Genomic DNA, 18,335 nt, shown 5'->3' on the forward strand with positions numbered 1-18,335 from the left:
TACATGGTTTTGATAAAGGTGTAGACTGGAAACTTAATCGCTGATGTCCATAACCTCCAGTTTCTGGAGGTCATAACCAGTCAGTTTCTGCTGTTCTTGTGTATGGGATAAATCTACTTGTCCTGAGACCAGCCTGTGAGACTTGTTTTCTCATAAAACTGATCCCTGCTGCTTGTTGCCATCCTCTGTCTAGGAAAGCTGCCTTTAATTTTGTGCATTTTATCTTTTTGTAACTAAAAGATATTTTGTAACACTGTTCTCTAAGACAATGAAAGTGCGTGTTTATAGAGTGAGCGCTTCTACGCTAGCCTGGTATCCACAATACTTATAAACAGCTTTTCTGGAAAGATGTGTTGGTGATAGAAAAAAATGCCTTGAATAGATCCTGTTAGTTATCTATGTTATTTTAATGCGTAGATTAAAGTGTACATATTAAGATGTGTATTTAGAAGTCATATTAGACATGTTCATGATTCTGAACATTGAAAATACTTTGATTCTTGAGTTAGTAAGGAATGCTTTAGTTTCAAACACAGCTATTACTTGCCGGTTAGGAACTGAGCTTTGGTGAGCTTTAAGACCTTCCAAACCGTAGTTCATAACTGAGTGCCTATAGCCAATAATAATATTGCATGTGCCTATCTCTCAAGTAAAGAATATCATGTATTTTTCTGAAACTTAAGCTAATACAATTTTTCACTCTATTTAAGAGCAAAATCTTAAAACAGCACTGTAACACAGTCTGTGCAACATACCAGCCTGGGGCAGTACTGAATTTTTGTTGCTTATTTCTTTCCCTAAATGAACAATTTCCACTTGGAAAAATAACGTAACAAATCCTTTACAGAGTCAAAAATGTTGTGTGATGGTTAAGAGACAGATTTAAGTACTTAAGGTAGCCTTTAATTGGAGTTGTCTGCCTAAGGTCCGAGGAGAACCTTCAAAGCTGCAGCATGGGCTGCTGCCTACAGGTGCAGTGTGGCAGCAGGGCTGTGCTGCCTCAGCTGCTTGCTGACACCCGAAGGAGAAGACCTTACTCTCCCTTCTTCCTTCCCTGCTCCACCTTCCCACTCCTAGTGATGTGCTCTGGCCACAAGGTGAGCAGTAAATGTGCTCCGCTGGCAAAAGAACGTTTACTTTTTAGCCAGAGGTTATTTTTCTGTAATTTCACTGAGCTGAATCAGCTTGCTTTGCATCAAATGGGTGCTGGCTCAGGGCAAGCAGTGGTGGCGTGCAGCCAGAACCAGAGGGGAAGGGAAGATGAGAGGAGAGAGTGGGGAACTTTTGCTTTTGATGACGAGATGTTGATTTGGCTCATGGTGTATTCAGTGTATAAATCTCTGGAGTCTAGGAGTGCTTGAGGATATACCTCTATTGACAGTAGCGGGCCTCTCTGCCCATACGCCAGTTCAGCCAGAATCAAGCCAGCTTCTGTGGCAGAACTGTGTTAGTTAATACACACTGCCCCTTAGGGAAACTTTCCTATTTTCCTCTTTCTGTTTAAATAATTTAATGTTACACAATGTTGAATGGCTATATTGCTTTTTGAGGTCTACTTTTATGTTTGCAGCAACCGTATGCCAAATGAAATGTAGGATCAAGCTAATGGGTAGTTGGCAGTTTTCTGTGATTTGATCATAATTAAAACCAATGTATTGATCACAAGTTCAGAGCCAGAATACTGCTTCAATTCATGCTTGGCATGGATTTATTTATTTGTAACTGATTTATTGATTTAATAAATCTTTGTTGCGTGGTGTGCTATTATTACTATCCGTGTTAACAGAAAAATGTCAGCCAGTGTTTGAGTTGAGTGTGATTGACTATTTTGTGTATGTACAAGACTGGCCAGGCAGAAGGCTACATGCTATGTTACAGCTCTAACAGTACCACGAATGCTAAAATACCAGGATAGGACCACTAAGGGTTCTTGTGCCTGCAGCAGCAGGTGTTACTGAATGGGGTGATTCTTCATAGGGCCAGCAGCTGCCGCCTGTGCTTCTGGCATCCCTTTTACTGAAGGTACAACAAACCTGGCTCTCCAGGGCTTTTCCCATGTCTATTCCCATATGCCCTCTTTTTTCCACGGAGGCCATTGCTCCTGTCTTTTGCCTTTCCCTAACAGATGATGCCTGGTTTTGGTCTTGTCCTGGCTCCTCCCTTATGTTTAAGTGCCAAAATATATATATTTTTGTCATGCCCTAAGAGGCTTTCAGCTAAGTCTGTAAACAGCTGGTTTTGCAGCTGGGCAGTTTTTGACAGGGTGAAAAGAATCACAGAACAATAGTCAGATGCACATGCTGGATCAGCAACTTAGACTGTTGTTGACTGAAGAAAGTAAAGGCACGGCATGTGGTTAACACTGGGAGTCTGAGATTGCAGCTTGGTCATTGAAAGTGGACAAAAATGATTGCATTTCAGTTCATAATACTTTATTTTGGAACTATCACAGCATCTTAAATAGTTTGCTAACATACACAAACATCTTGGTGGTTAGCTTGCATTGGCTAACCATTTGTCAACAAAAGATCTAGAAATGCTTAACAGCCTTGTGCTGAGAGAATGAACCTTCACAATTGTTTGAAAATAGTGTTTTGGAGACTTGAGGATTTTTTTATTTTTTAAAAAAACTAATGTTTCAGAGATAAAGGTTCAAATACCAAGTCTGATCAGATGACGTTTGAAGAAGTTAAGGCCAAAGCTGGTCTGGGTCTGATTTACTAACAAATTGTAACAAGAGCACCAAATTTCTGCAGTGTCTTTCTCTGTTGAACAGTGATGGATGGTAGACATCCACTCGTGGACTGTGAATGTAGCACTTTTGTGCAGGCTTTATATGTGTGTTGCTAGGCTGTACTGTCTTCCGTGAGCAGCAACAGGTAAGTAGATCAGATATTATGCAGTAATAACATGAATCTTGGTTAGGCACATTATTAATTACTGACTGGTTTTTGTTGTTGCTGTACCAAAGCAGAAAATTGCGGTTGCTTAACAGATTAGATTTTGCGTTTAATTTGGCACATGGCCTCTTTAAACATAAAGCTAGACATTAAGAAATGTGTAAATAGGGAAGAAAGTGCTGCCCTTTCAAAGAACACACTCAATTTTGGAACCTCCCAGGAAATACTCTTTCTTTGCATTTCTTTACATATACTACTCTGTGCATTTCTTTCATTAAAAAGCTCAAATATATGTACAAACAAATGAAGTAAAATCTTCAGAATTCATTTATTGAACTAAAGTTAATCTATGAAACCATTATACTTCACCTGACATGACAAGAGATGACTGAGCCTGGTAGAAAGCTCACCGCAGCAACAAGATGGAAGGCCTTGTTTCCTTCATTTTCCCAATCCTTCCACACACCCCAAGGCACCACTTCTGGCACTTCTGTTGATTCAACTCTCGCACTCACAAGAAAACTGTCTGCTTTTTTGCTGGGTGGTTTACAAAGGGATCTAGTAAGCACCAGAACTGATAGAAAGTAAGTGGGAGAAATGTGCAATGACACGTGGGAAAAAGAAAGCTTAAATAAAACCTTTGCTCTTGAGCAAACTCATAGTTTTGTCAGGGAGTATTTTATTTTAACTCTTATTAGATACTTTCCTTTGTATCATAGCCATGCAGGGTATTTAATGTTAAATACTGGATACTTATATGTTCAATATTTAGTAGTTGTTGATCTTCAGAGAAGTTAAACTGAAGGTGCTTGAACAACTTGAGCAATCACAGGTGTTTCTTATTTCCTAAATGAAATAGGCACTGTATCAGAAATCTAAAATCGGTCATAAGGCTTTTTCAAAACTTGTGTTTAATTGTACCCTTTTCTGGACTGAAATATATTTTCCTGATCCTTTGAAGTCTGGCTGCTACCGTTAAAGTGTGGGCTTCTAGAGGCTCCCGGAATGTGGGCAGCAAGATGCCTGCATCTGATGGCCCCTTTTGTTTCAGTGTTTATGTAGGCTAGGTGCTATGCACAAAAAAGCAGGAGGGAAAGGAGGAGCTAAAGGCCTTGCTATTTCTATGAAGAGGCTAGGGAAGCTGTGCAAGGGTGGTTTTCAGAGGGGAAGAGGGGACCATGTGCTTGGGAACTACGTCTAGGAAAGAAAAAAATAATAATTAAGCAGTAAACAGGTGAGTGTGTGCAATAGCAGATTATAAATGGACACAGAAAAAGGAATCAGAGAAGGAAAAAAGGTCAGTAGCAAATTATAGGCAGAACATTAAGAAAGAACAGAAGGAAATGAAAAGTTAAATGTAAAGCAAAAGTAGTTAATGTAATTGTATGTATTTTCAACATGGACAAAATTTTCTGCATCAAAAATTGCCAAAATACATGTGATAGTGTTCTGTTATTTTCCATATATGCTATTAGTGTAGTTACCATTGTGAAGTTGTAAATGTACCAAAAAACCCACCCAAACAATAAAAAAAAAAAAAGCAAACAGAAAAACACATAAGATAATATATCTTGTGGTAAAATAGAGGAATGGTATCCACCTGGTAAAAATCTAGGGAGGTTTCTCCCACCGGGGTCAACAGCAAACTAAATTGTCGTTTAAACGCTAATGGAGCTACTGTTGCTTCCCTTGTTGGTAGATCGTAGGCCCTGCTGTTCCCAGCTGGAGCCAGTCTTTTGCTGACATTTCAGTATTTTGCCAAGTTAGTCAGGGCCATTTTGCAGTAATTGTTTTTGACGTTTCAAAGAGAATGGGGCTGGCTTTCTATTAAATGGACACAGAGATTAAAAGTTAGATGGGAAATTTTGACTGAGTTGTTTTGTTTTTTTTTAAGTAAGTAGTGTCAGAATGCTGTAAACTTGCTCAACTTTCACATAACTTTCAGAATTGTTGAAATCCAGTAAAGACAAACTCCTCATTCTCTTTGTAGCTGGGCACTCTATAGCTAAAATAATATTGTAAACAGATGACATAAAAGACATCTTCCAAAGAACTGGGATCCTATTTTCCCAAGACTTTTAATGAGAATGAAGCATCTGTACCCCACCAGCTGTATTCCAAACCTTCATTGGATGTTCAAGTACATCAGGAGATTCTGGTATTTTTTGAGGAGTTTTAACCAGCTAGTGCAGCTGTGTGGGTTGGGAGAAAAAGCACAAATATGACTATTGTCTCCCAGTGGGCAAAACAAGAGTGGCTAAATTTAGTGTCCTTTGCTGTGCTACAGTATTTGCTTTATCTAACTGCCCTCACCTATCCCTCCTGCCTCTCTGCAGAAGTTTCTTCTCAGTACACAATGAATACCTTCACTTCAGATTGAAATCATTACCAAAAAGTCCTGCTTCCTGCCTTGCTTTTGTATGCCTGTTCTGGTCCTCACTGGAGTGATCTTGTTCACTTCACTAACCCTAAGAAAGTGGCTATTTTTTGGCCACATTATTGTGTTCAGTCTTCTCACCGAAGGTCTGGTGAAAGCCAAGGAACATGGAAGCGTACAGCACCTGGTTAAGCTGGCTTGTTTGCCTTGAAGACTTCATCTTCAGTGACTGCTGTTTGTGGTTCAGAACCTCACATGTTTAAGTGAACTACAGCAGTGAAGCAGGAAGCCTCTGTCCGGAGCAGAAATTGCCAATGTTAAAGAAAATAAACCATTTTCTCTGTCGATAGATGCTACATGGCATGAGGAATCATAGAATCACAGAATAGTTTGGATTGGAAGGCACGTTTAAAGGTCATCTTCTCCAGTGCCCCTGCAATGAGCAGGAACATCTTCAACCAGATCAGGTTGCTCAGAGCCAACCTGACCTTGAATGCTTTCAGGGGTGGGGCACCTACCACCTCTCAGGGCAACCTGTGCCAGTGTTTCACCACCTTCATTGTAAAAAATTTCTTCTTTATGTCTAGTCTGAATCTACCTTCTTTTAGTTTAAAACCATTACCTCTTGTCCTGTTGCAACAGGTCCTACAAAAAAGTTTGCCCCCATCTTTCTTACAAGCCCCCATTAAGTACTTCAAAAAAAGTGCATACTGTCAGCAACTTCATTTAAAAAAACCCAAAGGATCATTGGAGGTTTTGTAACTTTTTATCACAGGCTAAATTAGCATTTTCTCTTTTGCTTTTGTCAAGCGATTAAATAGGTTTCTGTACAATTTCTGTAGTTTATTTAGAATGTGACTTTGCCAGATGAGTACATCCAACAAAATGACAGCACTTACCATCGAAGTTAGAATTAAACTATAATGCAGTGACAAGTGCATTCAAAAGGCCCTGCCAGATAAGTAGAAGGAAATATGTTCATAAGATTTAACAAGAACTGTTTACACAGTTCAGAAATTACTGGACATAGTCAAAAGTTACCACCTGAATAAAGAGCAGGGTATTTGGGAAGATGCGCTTAAGATTTTTGAGAGGAAAATACATCCAATTTCTTGTGAAAAAAGACAGAGTGATAAATTTGTATGTGATAGGAATTAATTGAAAGACATTGACAGTACAGGAAGAGCAAGCTTGAAGTGTTTGAAAGATGGCTTTTAAACCTGGGGTTTCGCTCCTGTTGTCTACACCACATCGAACGAGGGAGGACAGCAACAGTAAAACTTGTTGGCAGATGAGACTGTGCGTGGAATTTTGGGGGTTTTCTTGTTATTTTTTAAAAAAAGCTTTAAATGAACCTGTACTGTTGATCAAAATAATCAAACAGTATTGCTAATAACCTACAGGTAGTTAATGCAGCTTATTCGCAGCGGGTAATGAGGAAAGACAAGGAATTTTCCTATGCTTTCCAAATTTCAAATATACTTTAAAGGGCATATCAGCCTCAAACATTCTAGTTAATATAAGTAGGCATCGTTAAAACAATAGAATACTCTAAATTAGTTTTGGCAACAATATTGTGGTAAATAATTTGGCAGACCATTATACTTTTTTTTACCCAAAGCGGGCAGTTATTTAGTTTTTGGCTCAAATCCCAGTTCAGCTGAAGCCAATAAAAAGCTTGCCACAGACTTCGATAGGACCAGAATTGAATGCTTCATGACTCACATTTTCAGGAACTGCGGTGAGGAAGTGCGCTTCCATTTAGTACTTCAGTTTTGCTCTTCTAATGAATTCACAAAAACGCCAACAAAAAAACCCCAACTCCAAAAACTAGAAATATGTAATGCTTATAATACTCTTAATCAGAGGATTTGATAAATAGTAAGCTTTCTTATTTCACTGAAAAAGTGAAATAAAAAACAGGTTAAGTGATTTGTTTTTCAGTTGACAGAGCCAGAGACCACTTTTCTGACGCTCAGTTATTTGCTCTAACTAATAATCTGTCCTGATTTATAAATGCACACTGTAATCTTACATGATGCCGCAAGGGCCAAGTTTTTGGAAATTGTTCAAGGCAATGGCTAACAGCATTGTGTGATGCTTTTAAACCTATTCTGAGAGAAATAGAATTTAAATACTATATGATTTTTCCTAGCATTTTGTTTAGACACTCCTGTTTTCAACTGCCATAGTAGATCTCTGTTAATTCACAAAAAATTCACTGCCTTTCCTACTGGCCCTTGAAAGTCCAGAAGTCAAAACACTGATGACGTACATCTGTATACAAATTATATTACACTTGCTGCTGCTTTGCTCCTCAGCATCTGCCTCCTCACCCTTTTCCTCCCACCTAAGGACACTTATATTTGCTGTTTTCTATATTCTAATAGCAACTGCATTTTCAAAAGAAATTCCATGTAAAATTTGGAAATGTAGTAACACTTCTGAATTCACAAGTCATCATAGACTACCTCTTGTTGATTTTTCCTCTGCTAACCCTGATGATTCATAAGTTCTAAAAAGAGACAAGATACAAGGGAAGAGTGTGTTGGGCCAGGAGTCAATGTATTAAAGAAGAAAAACAAACTCAACCCAAACAACTGCCACTCAGAGGAATTTTTTTCCCTTTACGAGGAGAGGTAAGTTTACATTATGTTCAACTACCTTTTAAACTTTGCTCCTCATTTATAATAAGCAGAATGTGTCTTGGAAATGTTCATGTTACATGCAACCAGTATTTGAATGTCAGTCACTGATTTTTTTGAGTATCTTCATGGTCTAAAACGGAGATTCTGTGAGTAAATTTGAGTGTAATACCCTACAGAAGGTACAGTTTACTGCCCAAAGTACTACAGCATTGATGTTTTAACAGTTACACCATCTTAAAAGTTTTTTTGTTAATTATGAAGGACAAGGTTTTTGCTTGCATTGCATGGAATCGTTTGCAGATGATTTGTAAGAAGAGTAGAACCACCAAATGTCAAGTGATAAATAAACTACAGAAATTGTACAGAAACCTATTTAAAATGTGACTTTGCCAGATGAGTACATCACTGTCAGTAACATTAAAGAATCTGAATCCTCACAAGCACTCTGAAAATGCCTTTCCTTGAAAGCGCTCCTGTCAGTCCCATTAAATTAGTCATTTGAGTCCCAGGAAGAATCCAGAGAAAAGTGTTCTATAGCTCAAGATGCACATTAACAAGTTTAAAAATTGTTAGCTACATGAAAAGGAAACATGGGAGAAAGCTTATAATTTCAAAGCTTCATCATAATTGTATTTTGGTTATCAACACTGATCTCACACAATTCAATTCAGTTTTACAAAATCGTAACCTCCAAGAACTTCAGAATGCTTTTACAAGTAGGGCAGAAAACTGGGATTCCCCATCTCGCAACAAGAAAGAAGATGCAGATGTTTGTGTCATGTCAAAAGCCAAATCTGATGCTGAAGCTTCAGGAGTAAGAACACAGCCCAACATCCAGCGATATCAGCTGGGTTATATGTACTTTTCAAAGGGTAAGACCTCCTTGTGTAGCATTTTTCAATGCACTCTATATTCCAAGATTTAGTGCATTTACAGATTAAAATTCTTATAGCAATCTTCTGCATCTCAATAGCACTGTAGGTTCTAGCATGTTAAACCTCACAAAATTCAGCAAAATGTTACATATAAATATTCAACCTTTATAATATAAAGTGCATTTTAGGCACCAAATTAGAATACCATTTGCTGCTGTGAGCAATGGTCAAATGGGAGTGTGCGTATGTCCGGGTAGGGGCAGAATTTGTTGCTTTGTAAAAAAAACATCATTGCATGTGTCCAGCTAATATAGCTATTGTAACACAAGAAAACACCAGCCCAACCTGCTGCCTGCAAGACCTTCTAATACGGCTTCCTGTGGGAAGGGACAGCAGTCTCGGACTGTGACTTGCTCAGCACGGCAAGATTTGTAGGCCGTATAATGCTGGGGGTTGATATTTTAGTAAGATGTAAAGTTAAGGGTGGCTACAACTGGAGATATAGAAATTGTGTTGATACAGTTAAACAGTAACTCCCTGAAATTCTTGACTATTGCTCTGTGGATAATGGTTATTTATCTAATACGATGCTTCATTCTACTTATAGGTATCATTTTGTCATCCCAGCAGGTCAATACACACTTATGCAAAGTGCTTCTGAGAGGTAGTTTGGCCTTTGATTCAAGAAGCTAAATGTCTTTTTCAACGTTTAAATTTTTAAACGGCAAGACAAACATTACCTGTAAAACCTGAGTACTTCTTTAACAAGGGACAAATCTCTAGCTATTTGCTTAATGTCCCCTGACCCACAGTACTCATTCTCATCGAGCTGGTATTTAACACTGAATACCAAAACCATTTGATAAAAGTGTATTTTGTCAAATGGGTAACATGCCATGCAATTAATGGTTCCTTTCATCCAAAATTGTAATCACAAAAATACAAAAAATTGAGTAGTGTCTAAATCATTGTAATCCACAGTGTAATCCAGAAGCAGTGATATGTATAATTTGAAAGATCAAATCATTAAATAATTTTCATACTCAAATCTATTACTAGAACGAATAGAAAATTCACACAGCAATGAAGTGAATACATCAAACAACAAAGTAGACTTCTTATGGTGGTTGAAAGTATTAACAGTCACAAAGAATGATTAGCGTCAATAAAACCAATTAAAAATACTGTTCCTTCTAAAGAAAAAACACATGAAACTATTAATGAAACATCAATAGCACAGTGGGATGGCTCAAAGTGCATACGGAAGGGGGTGGCAGTACAAGACTTAGTCTTCATGCGTTCCGTCCTTAGCACAATAACCTTGTGCAGAGAATAATCCTGCAGCCTTTGGAACAGATCACCTCCGATCACCCCCATGTGGGACCTTCACTTGTTCCTAGTTGCACTAAAGATCTTTCACATTTTTGTAAACTGTCTTGCAACATGCAAGGTAGCACACACTTTTTAAAAAAGCATGTTATGTTTCAGTAAACCCCCCTCACCCCAGAAGGAGGTTTGTCACTAAGGGGCAGGAAGTGACATAGACTTCTTAATTACACGTACTCCTTTCGGGGGCCCTGGATAAGGGGGTGGTGGCACATTGTGTTGTCCATCTGAAGTAACTGCTTGCTCATAAGTTGGTAGTCCTGAATCATCCGTTCTGAGAGGAAGTGGGTTTAAAGAAAATTCTTCATGCCTTCTGAAGATGCTAGATGAATTACGTCTTCTACTTCTTGCATAATCCAAGTACCTAAACAAAGTTAACAGCATTATAAGTGGCAGCTTCTGTTTTAAAGGGAAGAAAGAAAGTCTGTTTGGTTTTTTACACAACTAAAACAACAACAAACCACCCACCAAAAAAACACAATGACAAAACCAAACACAACAAAAAACACTTGCCTTAAATGATCATAAAGACTAGAAGCCAAACACTCTCTCCAAACCACAGGGTAAGAACAGCTCAATAATGTGAAATTTACAGGGAAGAGGAAGCACAGAATCCTCTTGTATTCCTTTCAGGTTTAGGATAAAGGAGCAAGCAGGGCTAGAGAATTGGTAAAGAAGCATTTCCTCCAACCTACTCATCTCACATCTGAGGTAGGCTGCATGCCATGAAGAGCACACAGCCTACTTCAAAGAGTGAACAGAACACATTAGACTTTCCATTGCAGGCCACAACCTATTAAAATGATTCCATCTTTTTAGTAAGAATGTTTTGGAACCAAGAACACACAAAAAAAAACCCCAAAGGTACGTCAGCTCATGCAAGTGTTGTTTTACATTCTTCTGTTATTAACTTCAGCATAACTACTGCTAGTGCTCACCTAACTGTGCTTCCAGGGAAGTAAGAACTAGAACTCCCGTTGGATTCTCTGAGGATACAGTTAGACCAACCCACAATGATTTTTATTTCCACTCTGAAGCAAGAATTTGTTTTGGTGTTTGGTTGTTTGGGGTTTTTTAAGCAGTGAAATTCCTTACCCCCGTGGTTGCCTTGATTTGCATCTACTTTTGCAGCAGTAGAAGATAAGCAGTGCAATTATAACTAACAGTACTCCAGCGGCAACTAGACTGATGAGAAGTCCTGTAACATTAATCTTTTGTAGCGTCTCATCACCTGAAGAGAAAACATTGGTTATTTTCATTATGCATTCTTTCCATGTACAGAGCATTTGATATACACTGTAAAATAGTACTTTTGCTGTGCTGTAAGGCTGTTCCTTTCCACAAGTGTCTTAGCTTTCTGTGAGAAGCCTTAATATCTGTGGAACACAGCTCAAGAGTATCATTCACATTCAGCTTAAAGCAAAAGTGAATAGTTATTGCCTTTTCTGTACATAAAACTGTTGAGATGTCTGTCTTCTAATGCCTTCCAAATGTTACTTCATGTACTTGTGACCTTGATCAGGCTGTAGATCTTTTCTTAAGTCATAGTGACCATATTTTAATAAAACATCTGGCATAAGAATACTCTGAATCTAAATCGGACCATTACGTTACTATTAAAGAAATGGGAGGGGGAGAACAAAAGAAAACCATAGAAAGCAGCCACAGAATCACTGCAAAGTTTACTGATCATGTAATAATACAAAAAAGAAATGGACAAGAAAATGAAATTGTTTTTACCTACACACTTATAGTGGATCCCACTATGAGACGCCTCAGTATGTTTTATTGTATCAGTATCAGTCAATGCAATATACTTGTACGGTTCACAGTGAATTTCAGTAAAAAGATCAGTTCTGATTTTGCTAATGGAATGATGCATGGTGCATTTTTTAAAATGTGCTATTATAACAAACACAAAATATTGCAATATAAGAAATTAATAAAAAGATGACTTACCTATTTTTATTCTAGGGCCTTTAGTTGAATAGTCTTTCCAAAAATCCATCTATAAAAACACAAAGGATCAAATTTATGTGAGATACATAATTGGCAGGCTTATCGGCATTTTTTTTTAATATGGTACCGCAGGCAAAATTTAACAATGGCATAAACAGAAGCAACTCCTGCTGAAGGATTTGCATTTGTTTATCCCACCATATTTTTCTCATACATCCAAGTTTGCATAAAAGTTACAATTTCACAAAGAAGAAAATGGCAGCTGGGGAAAGAGAAAAGTGCATTCGGCTGTCCAGTGATACCTCATCTTTCTGCCTGGTTACAGTAGAAGTTAGCATATATTCTGACACTAAAAAAATGCTTACAATTAATCTTTGTAAATCCCTCCAGAAGAGTATTAATAAGGCAAAGTCAAGTTCTTAAGAATCAGGCATTTGCATGAACAGTATTTGAATTCCTATCAGCTAAGAAAAGTAATCGGAATCATTTAAGAGAAAAACCTTTATGTTGCATGACTGTTATGCCTTAAATGTGTTTAGTTATAATTTCCACTTTTGCTGCTCAGCAAAAAGACTCCATTGTCAAGAATCCAATTTAACACTTTCACCTTCTTCTGAAGAAAATGCTAGCAATGGCAAACTAACATTTCTGCCTTCAGACCAGGAGTGCATTCCTTGCTCTTTCTGCAGGTTAGTGCAGAGCATGCCTAGAATCACAAAGAGCAAGAACCAGTCTTCAGACAGCCATCACATTCCACTATTGGGCTGAAAGGTTTCTTATGGATTTTTTCCTCTTTCTTTATACAAGGTTTCTTCCTAGGTAGCAATTTAGAAGATACTGCTATAGGGATACTCAGCAATAGCTGAACAGTAGATTTGCTCCATACTCCTCTCTTCCAAAACACTTCTTTGGCATGACACAAAGACAGTTAGCCAGTTAATACATAAAGCATGTGGAACACATTCAAATTGGATGCTGAGAAGTTACTAAAAAAAAAAAAAAAAAAGACATTTTGAAAACATGTATAGGTATATTCAGTAGCAATACTTCTGAAGTTTCATCTGTATCTGTTTGCAGAATTGTCTTTAAGACAACAGTACATATTCAAGTGTATTTACTGCTTATCTAAAGCAATAACCCCATCTAACTGGGGCCTCTGTTCCACAGTAAAATAAGCAATCATTTTAAGTGCTGTTTTCAGAAGGGCTACAGTATTTAGATACAGTAATGATTTAATAACCTCCTTTGGTATATTAAATTCAGTTTGAACAGCTACCGTTTTATCAGGGTCTTCAAAAATTTCTCTCGCTTCTTCATAATTGCACAGCTCTTCAAGGCATTCTCTTTCCAGGTTATCAGCTGTGAATGCTTCAAAATCAAATCTGTTATTCAGAAGATGTCGTCCAATGAATAAATTGGCCTCCTTTTCTGATGTGAACACTAATGAAAAAAAAAAATTAAATTGATTTAAACCAAGTTAAAATCACTAAATTTTGTATTTTTAAAGAATGGTTAATATCCTAAAGAAGCACATAGAGACTTCTTCCCCTAGCATCTCTCAACTACGTATAGGAAAAAGAAATATCATGGTCTCCTCCTAAAATGTCTTTTTCACTGCTAATTTTTCTAACCATGCAATTCAAAATAAACGTGTTTTTCTTTCTCATAAAACATTTCAGCTATTCCTTATACTGGCCAAGAGAATTTGATTCCCATGATTATGTTAAAGTTGTTCACGTTTTGGTGTTGTCCCTTCTGGGATGTGGGCATCAGGTTTTTTCTGAAGAACAAAGTAATTGTCACAGAAAGCAGAAATTCAGTCAGATCCAAACCCAGCAAGACACTGACCTACTGGAAGAAGGAGGCAAGGCGGGGGCGGGGGGGGGAATCTCTTCAAAGAATCCTCAATATACATTCATCATTTCGATTTTAAATCACGGTAGCAGAGTTCTGTTCATTCCGCATTTGTTCTCTTTTCACAACTGTGGCAGTAAGTTTTATGTAAAGGTTGCCATATTGCCAAGTTTATTTGTTTTAAATTAGTCCGTAACAACAGGCACATCTGAAGACATTTAATTCTTTTCTTCTTTTGTGCTTATTACAGGCTCTGTGAGACATCATGAAGTTGTGAGGTGAGATTCCAGAAGAGTTAGTGAAATTATAGAATGCTTTGGAATACAGGAATGCATTTTCTCACCAGGCATTTTCCATAGTCAAGTTTTAGCCTGCTCTTGCTACTGGTTTTTTTTTTGGTTGGTTTTTGTGTTTTTTTTTTCCGTTTTAAATCTTTATCTGACCAAACTAGTTTTCTGGCTTGGTTTACAGTGAAAGCCTAATCTGTATTCCAAGAAATTCAGACGATATGGTTAAGTAAAACAACTAGAGGATTATTTTTGCAAGAGTAATGCAGAAACAGCATTGTTGCAGAAACAGCATTGTTACATACCAAGCCAGACGGCTAAAAAAGGAGATGAGATGCAGTGTAAAGTTATTCAGCTACAAATTAGCTCTGTGTTCTTTTTAGCTTGTTTGATCACTCAGGACTTTTTACCCTAATACTTACTGTTAGATCTTGCAATGGTATCTCAAAATGGTTTGCTCTGAAAACTAGTAAAACTGCAGTGTAACTTGCATATTGGTTGTTTACATCTTTAATATTGTAGTATATTGAAGGAATATTACAGTATATAACTTACATACTATTACAGCATATACCGCATAGGAAGGGCAATCTGTTATTCTAAAGTAATTGCAAGACAATCTAAGCTTAAAATATTTATGCTATATCTAAGAGTATTCAGAGAGAAGGACTTAATAAATTTAAAAAAATCATAAGAATTACATGGGAAAAAATATTACCAATATTCTTGGTTCAGAGCAAACGACAAGAGTAACTTCAGTCTTCTGAAACAGAGATCTTCAGTTTTGCTCAGTAATGTTTCACTCCTTACCATGCAAGTAGCATTAGTTATACTTCTGAATTAACTTAGATAATTGATGCATTTTAATTAACGTGGAGTGTACAGGTGAGCTGCCTGGAGCCCTGGTCCCCTAATTCCCAGTGATATATGCTTCTTTTCTCTTTGGAATAGTCTTCATTTATGCACACGTTTTTCACTTTGTAGGACACAGTCAAAGTACACCTATTTCCATCACCAAATTACCTGCAACCTGGTGATTAAGATTGTATTTGGAGAATGAAACAGAGCAATTTGAATTCTCTCCTATATGTGAGGGAACTGTATGCCGTTATGCAGTTCACCAAAATGGTAAATGCAGTTTTAGGATACCTAGCATTTACCTTTAAAAATGCATCCACACCATGTGCTCAATAAAGTAACTGTGGGTAAAAGATGTTCAGAAAACACTGAAGGGGTAACCTCTCAGTGCAGGCACCCCACATTCTTGGCAACTGTTCTACTTGCTTTGACAAAGTTACTTAATTGGATAAAGGGTTGGGCCCCTCTCTTTCCAGCTCTTTTAAATGGAGGAGTGGTGTGGGCCTATTGTCAGGAGAGGGTTCCCTGCCACGAACTCACAGGAAAGAAGCAGCCTGATGTTTTATGCCCCAGAGCAATATGGATTTTAATGAATAACCTGTCTCAAGCATTTTTGTGCTAGCTATGTGTTCTGCTCAACATACTACTGCAAAGGAGCCTCCTGCTCAGTGTGATGACTTTTTAAAGTCTGTCTTTAGGTTTTAGCACTCCTTATCCATGGAGGAGACCAGACAGCGAAGTTATAAACTCCTTTTTGAAGCCCTGATGCTTAAATGTTAAGTATCACACAGCTTAGCATCACACTGCTAGAGTCCTGGGGAACTTATAAATTGTTTTTACCTCAATTCCTCTCTGCTTCCCTCCCTCCAAGGTGAAGAACTGCATTTGCAGCACTGTTTATCTTTCAAGGTGTTATGTTGAGAAAAAAATACTCATCTCAAAAAACAAGCAGAGAGCCCTATCAAATGCAGAGCAACTTCAGATATACAAATACAACTGTGATATGCTCAATTAGTACCAAAACAACACTGTCTTAATATGGATTTCAAACTTTGGGAATTTTGATGTGACTTAAGAGGATTCTGGTTATATCAATGATAGTAATCCTAGAGAAAGCTTGGTTTTCCCAGTCTGCACTTAACTACTGGAACTGATGAGTATTTAGTATTGACACCCAAGTCAATTATCAGCCATTTCAGTTGGTGATATTCAAATATTCTAAAGCTAAGTGTTAAACAGCTTACTATTTTTTAATGAAGTAAAGAAAAACCCAACAAAACCGAAACTATTTCCATACATAAAAAGATTTCTCAGCAGAAGCAAAGTTAAATACAGTTTTATTTTTGAAAACATAAAATCACATTAGAAGTAAGTTACCGTCTTTCCATTCAGGTTGCTTCATGTCATTTACTCTCCCTGCACAGTGAGGAAATGCAAACACCATCGCACACAGTTGACACAGCAGCACCAAAACCGCAAACATGGTGTGGTATCTGTCGGGCAGAAACTAGCGTGAGTTAACAAAACAAAACAAATGACAACGCAATCTTCTGAAGCGTCACTGATGAACCTTGAATGAATCCTATACGTGATGTCATCTACCGCAAGCACCCACAAGCCGCCGAGGCTAATGGGTCCCCGAGGAAAGACGCCGATGCGAACTGGTCCTGCGTGTCGCTCGGGGAGTTCCCACACCGCCCCCGGCCCCGCGTCCCTCCGCGCCCGGGCAGGGGCCGGAGGCGGCAGCAGCCCGCCCCGCCGGCACGTTAGCGGGGCAGAGCCCGCACCAGGGGCGGCAGGTGCGCTCCCGAACTCAACACAGCGGCGGGTTTGCTGCCAGCGCAGCTACGCCGGGTTGGAAATGCCGCCCGACGTAAACAGACGTACAGGATCCATTTTGCCAGCAGAGAGCCCGCGGCAGCCCCCGACGGCTCGGCGTGCTGCGCTCCCTTCCCCGGGAGGGCCGTAGCTCTGCCGGGGGGCACCGAGGCCGGCCCCGCCGCCTGGGACGGGCACAGCCCCCGCCGCCCGGGACGGGCACAGTCCCAGCCGCCCGGCCCCGGGCTCCCCCCGCCCCGCCCCGGGCTCCCCCCGCTCCGCCCGCGCCCACCGCGAAGGCAGCCGGCGCCGCCGCCCCGCCACCAGCCTCGCCCCCGAAGCCCACGGGCAGGCTCCGGGGCAGCGGCGGGCACCGGCCCGGCGGCGCCCCCCGGCCCGTCCGCCGCTGGGGAAGGGGCGAGGGGGCTCCGCGGCCCTACCTGTCCCGGCGAGGCTCCGGCGGGAGCTGAGGAGCGCGGCTGGCGGGGCAGCGCCTCCCGGGGCGGCGGCGCTTCCTGGAAAGGGCGCGGCGGAGGCGCAGGGCCGTACCTGGGCCGCCCCCGCTGCCCACGGCCGAGCCAGCACCGGCGGGCGGGGGCTGCCCTGCCGCCCGGTCAGCCCCCAGCCCGAAGGGACGGGACAGCCGGGCGCTGGGCGGCGGCCCAAGGGAGCGGGGTGGCAGCCTGGGCTTCGTTTCCAGCAGCCTGGCCGGCTGCTCAGCCTGCGGCCGGCCCCCCCCGCCCCGAGGGCAAGTCAGCACCCCCGGCCCTTCGGCGGGTGCCTTTCACTGCTAAAACCGACCTTTCCCCCCCGCCGAGTTAACCGTGATGCTGAAAACCTGGTTTGGCTTTTTGCTCCCCAAGAGTAAAGCCCTTAGTCTAATGGCAGGGTGCTTGCCGGGCAGGAGGGGTGCGGCAGCATACCTGGTAACTAGCTGCTTACCCACAATTAATTAGTTACCTAACAGCAAACTGGGGTGTTTGTTTCCAGCAAGCCTTTCTAGCCAGGCAGCACCACGGGCTGGAAAGGGCCGGCATAGCTTTTGCACGTGTTAAAATAACTTTGGTGGGTTTGTTGGGTTTTTTTCTAATGGGTGCAGAGAGACCTTAATGTAAACCTTAACGGTAAAGGCTGGAGAGTGGTGATGTGGTCCCAGTGTGGTCCCCTGAAGCGTGTGAAGCTGGTGCTCATGGGTGTGGGGAGCACCTGGTGTGGGGGCCAGGTTCCAGCGTGGTCACCCGTGCCAGCTCCTGCCTTGCGAAGGGACCGGGGAAAAGCAGGTGAGTAATTCCCATTGGCTTTAAGAGTATTCTTCCAGCCTCTGCATGTGGTGCTTATCAAGGGCAAGAAGTGGCATTGAAATGCCTTTAAAA

At 40.3% G+C, this 18,335-nt stretch overlaps 1 protein-coding gene across 1 annotated transcript; it reads right to left on the reverse strand.

The window, feature by feature from the left end:
* Window positions 1-530: 530 nt before the first annotated feature.
* PRRG4 (proline rich and Gla domain 4) lies at window positions 531-17,457 on the reverse strand. Its single transcript, XM_040607882.1, has 6 exons — window positions 17,403-17,457; window positions 16,522-16,637; window positions 13,422-13,585; window positions 12,146-12,194; window positions 11,282-11,417; window positions 531-10,550 (listed from the first exon to the last, which is right to left on the reverse strand). Exons 2-6 carry the CDS (start codon window positions 16,625-16,627, stop codon window positions 10,322-10,324), a joined length of 684 nt encoding a protein of 227 aa, XP_040463816.1. The 5' UTR covers window positions 16,628-16,637; window positions 17,403-17,457; the 3' UTR covers window positions 531-10,321.
* Between the last annotated feature and the right edge of the window lie 878 nt (window positions 17,458-18,335).

Source organism: Falco naumanni, chromosome 10 (assembly GCF_017639655.2).
Source record: "Falco naumanni isolate bFalNau1 chromosome 10, bFalNau1.pat, whole genome shotgun sequence".
In the NCBI taxonomy this organism is placed as follows: Eukaryota; Metazoa; Chordata; class Aves; order Falconiformes; family Falconidae; genus Falco; species Falco naumanni.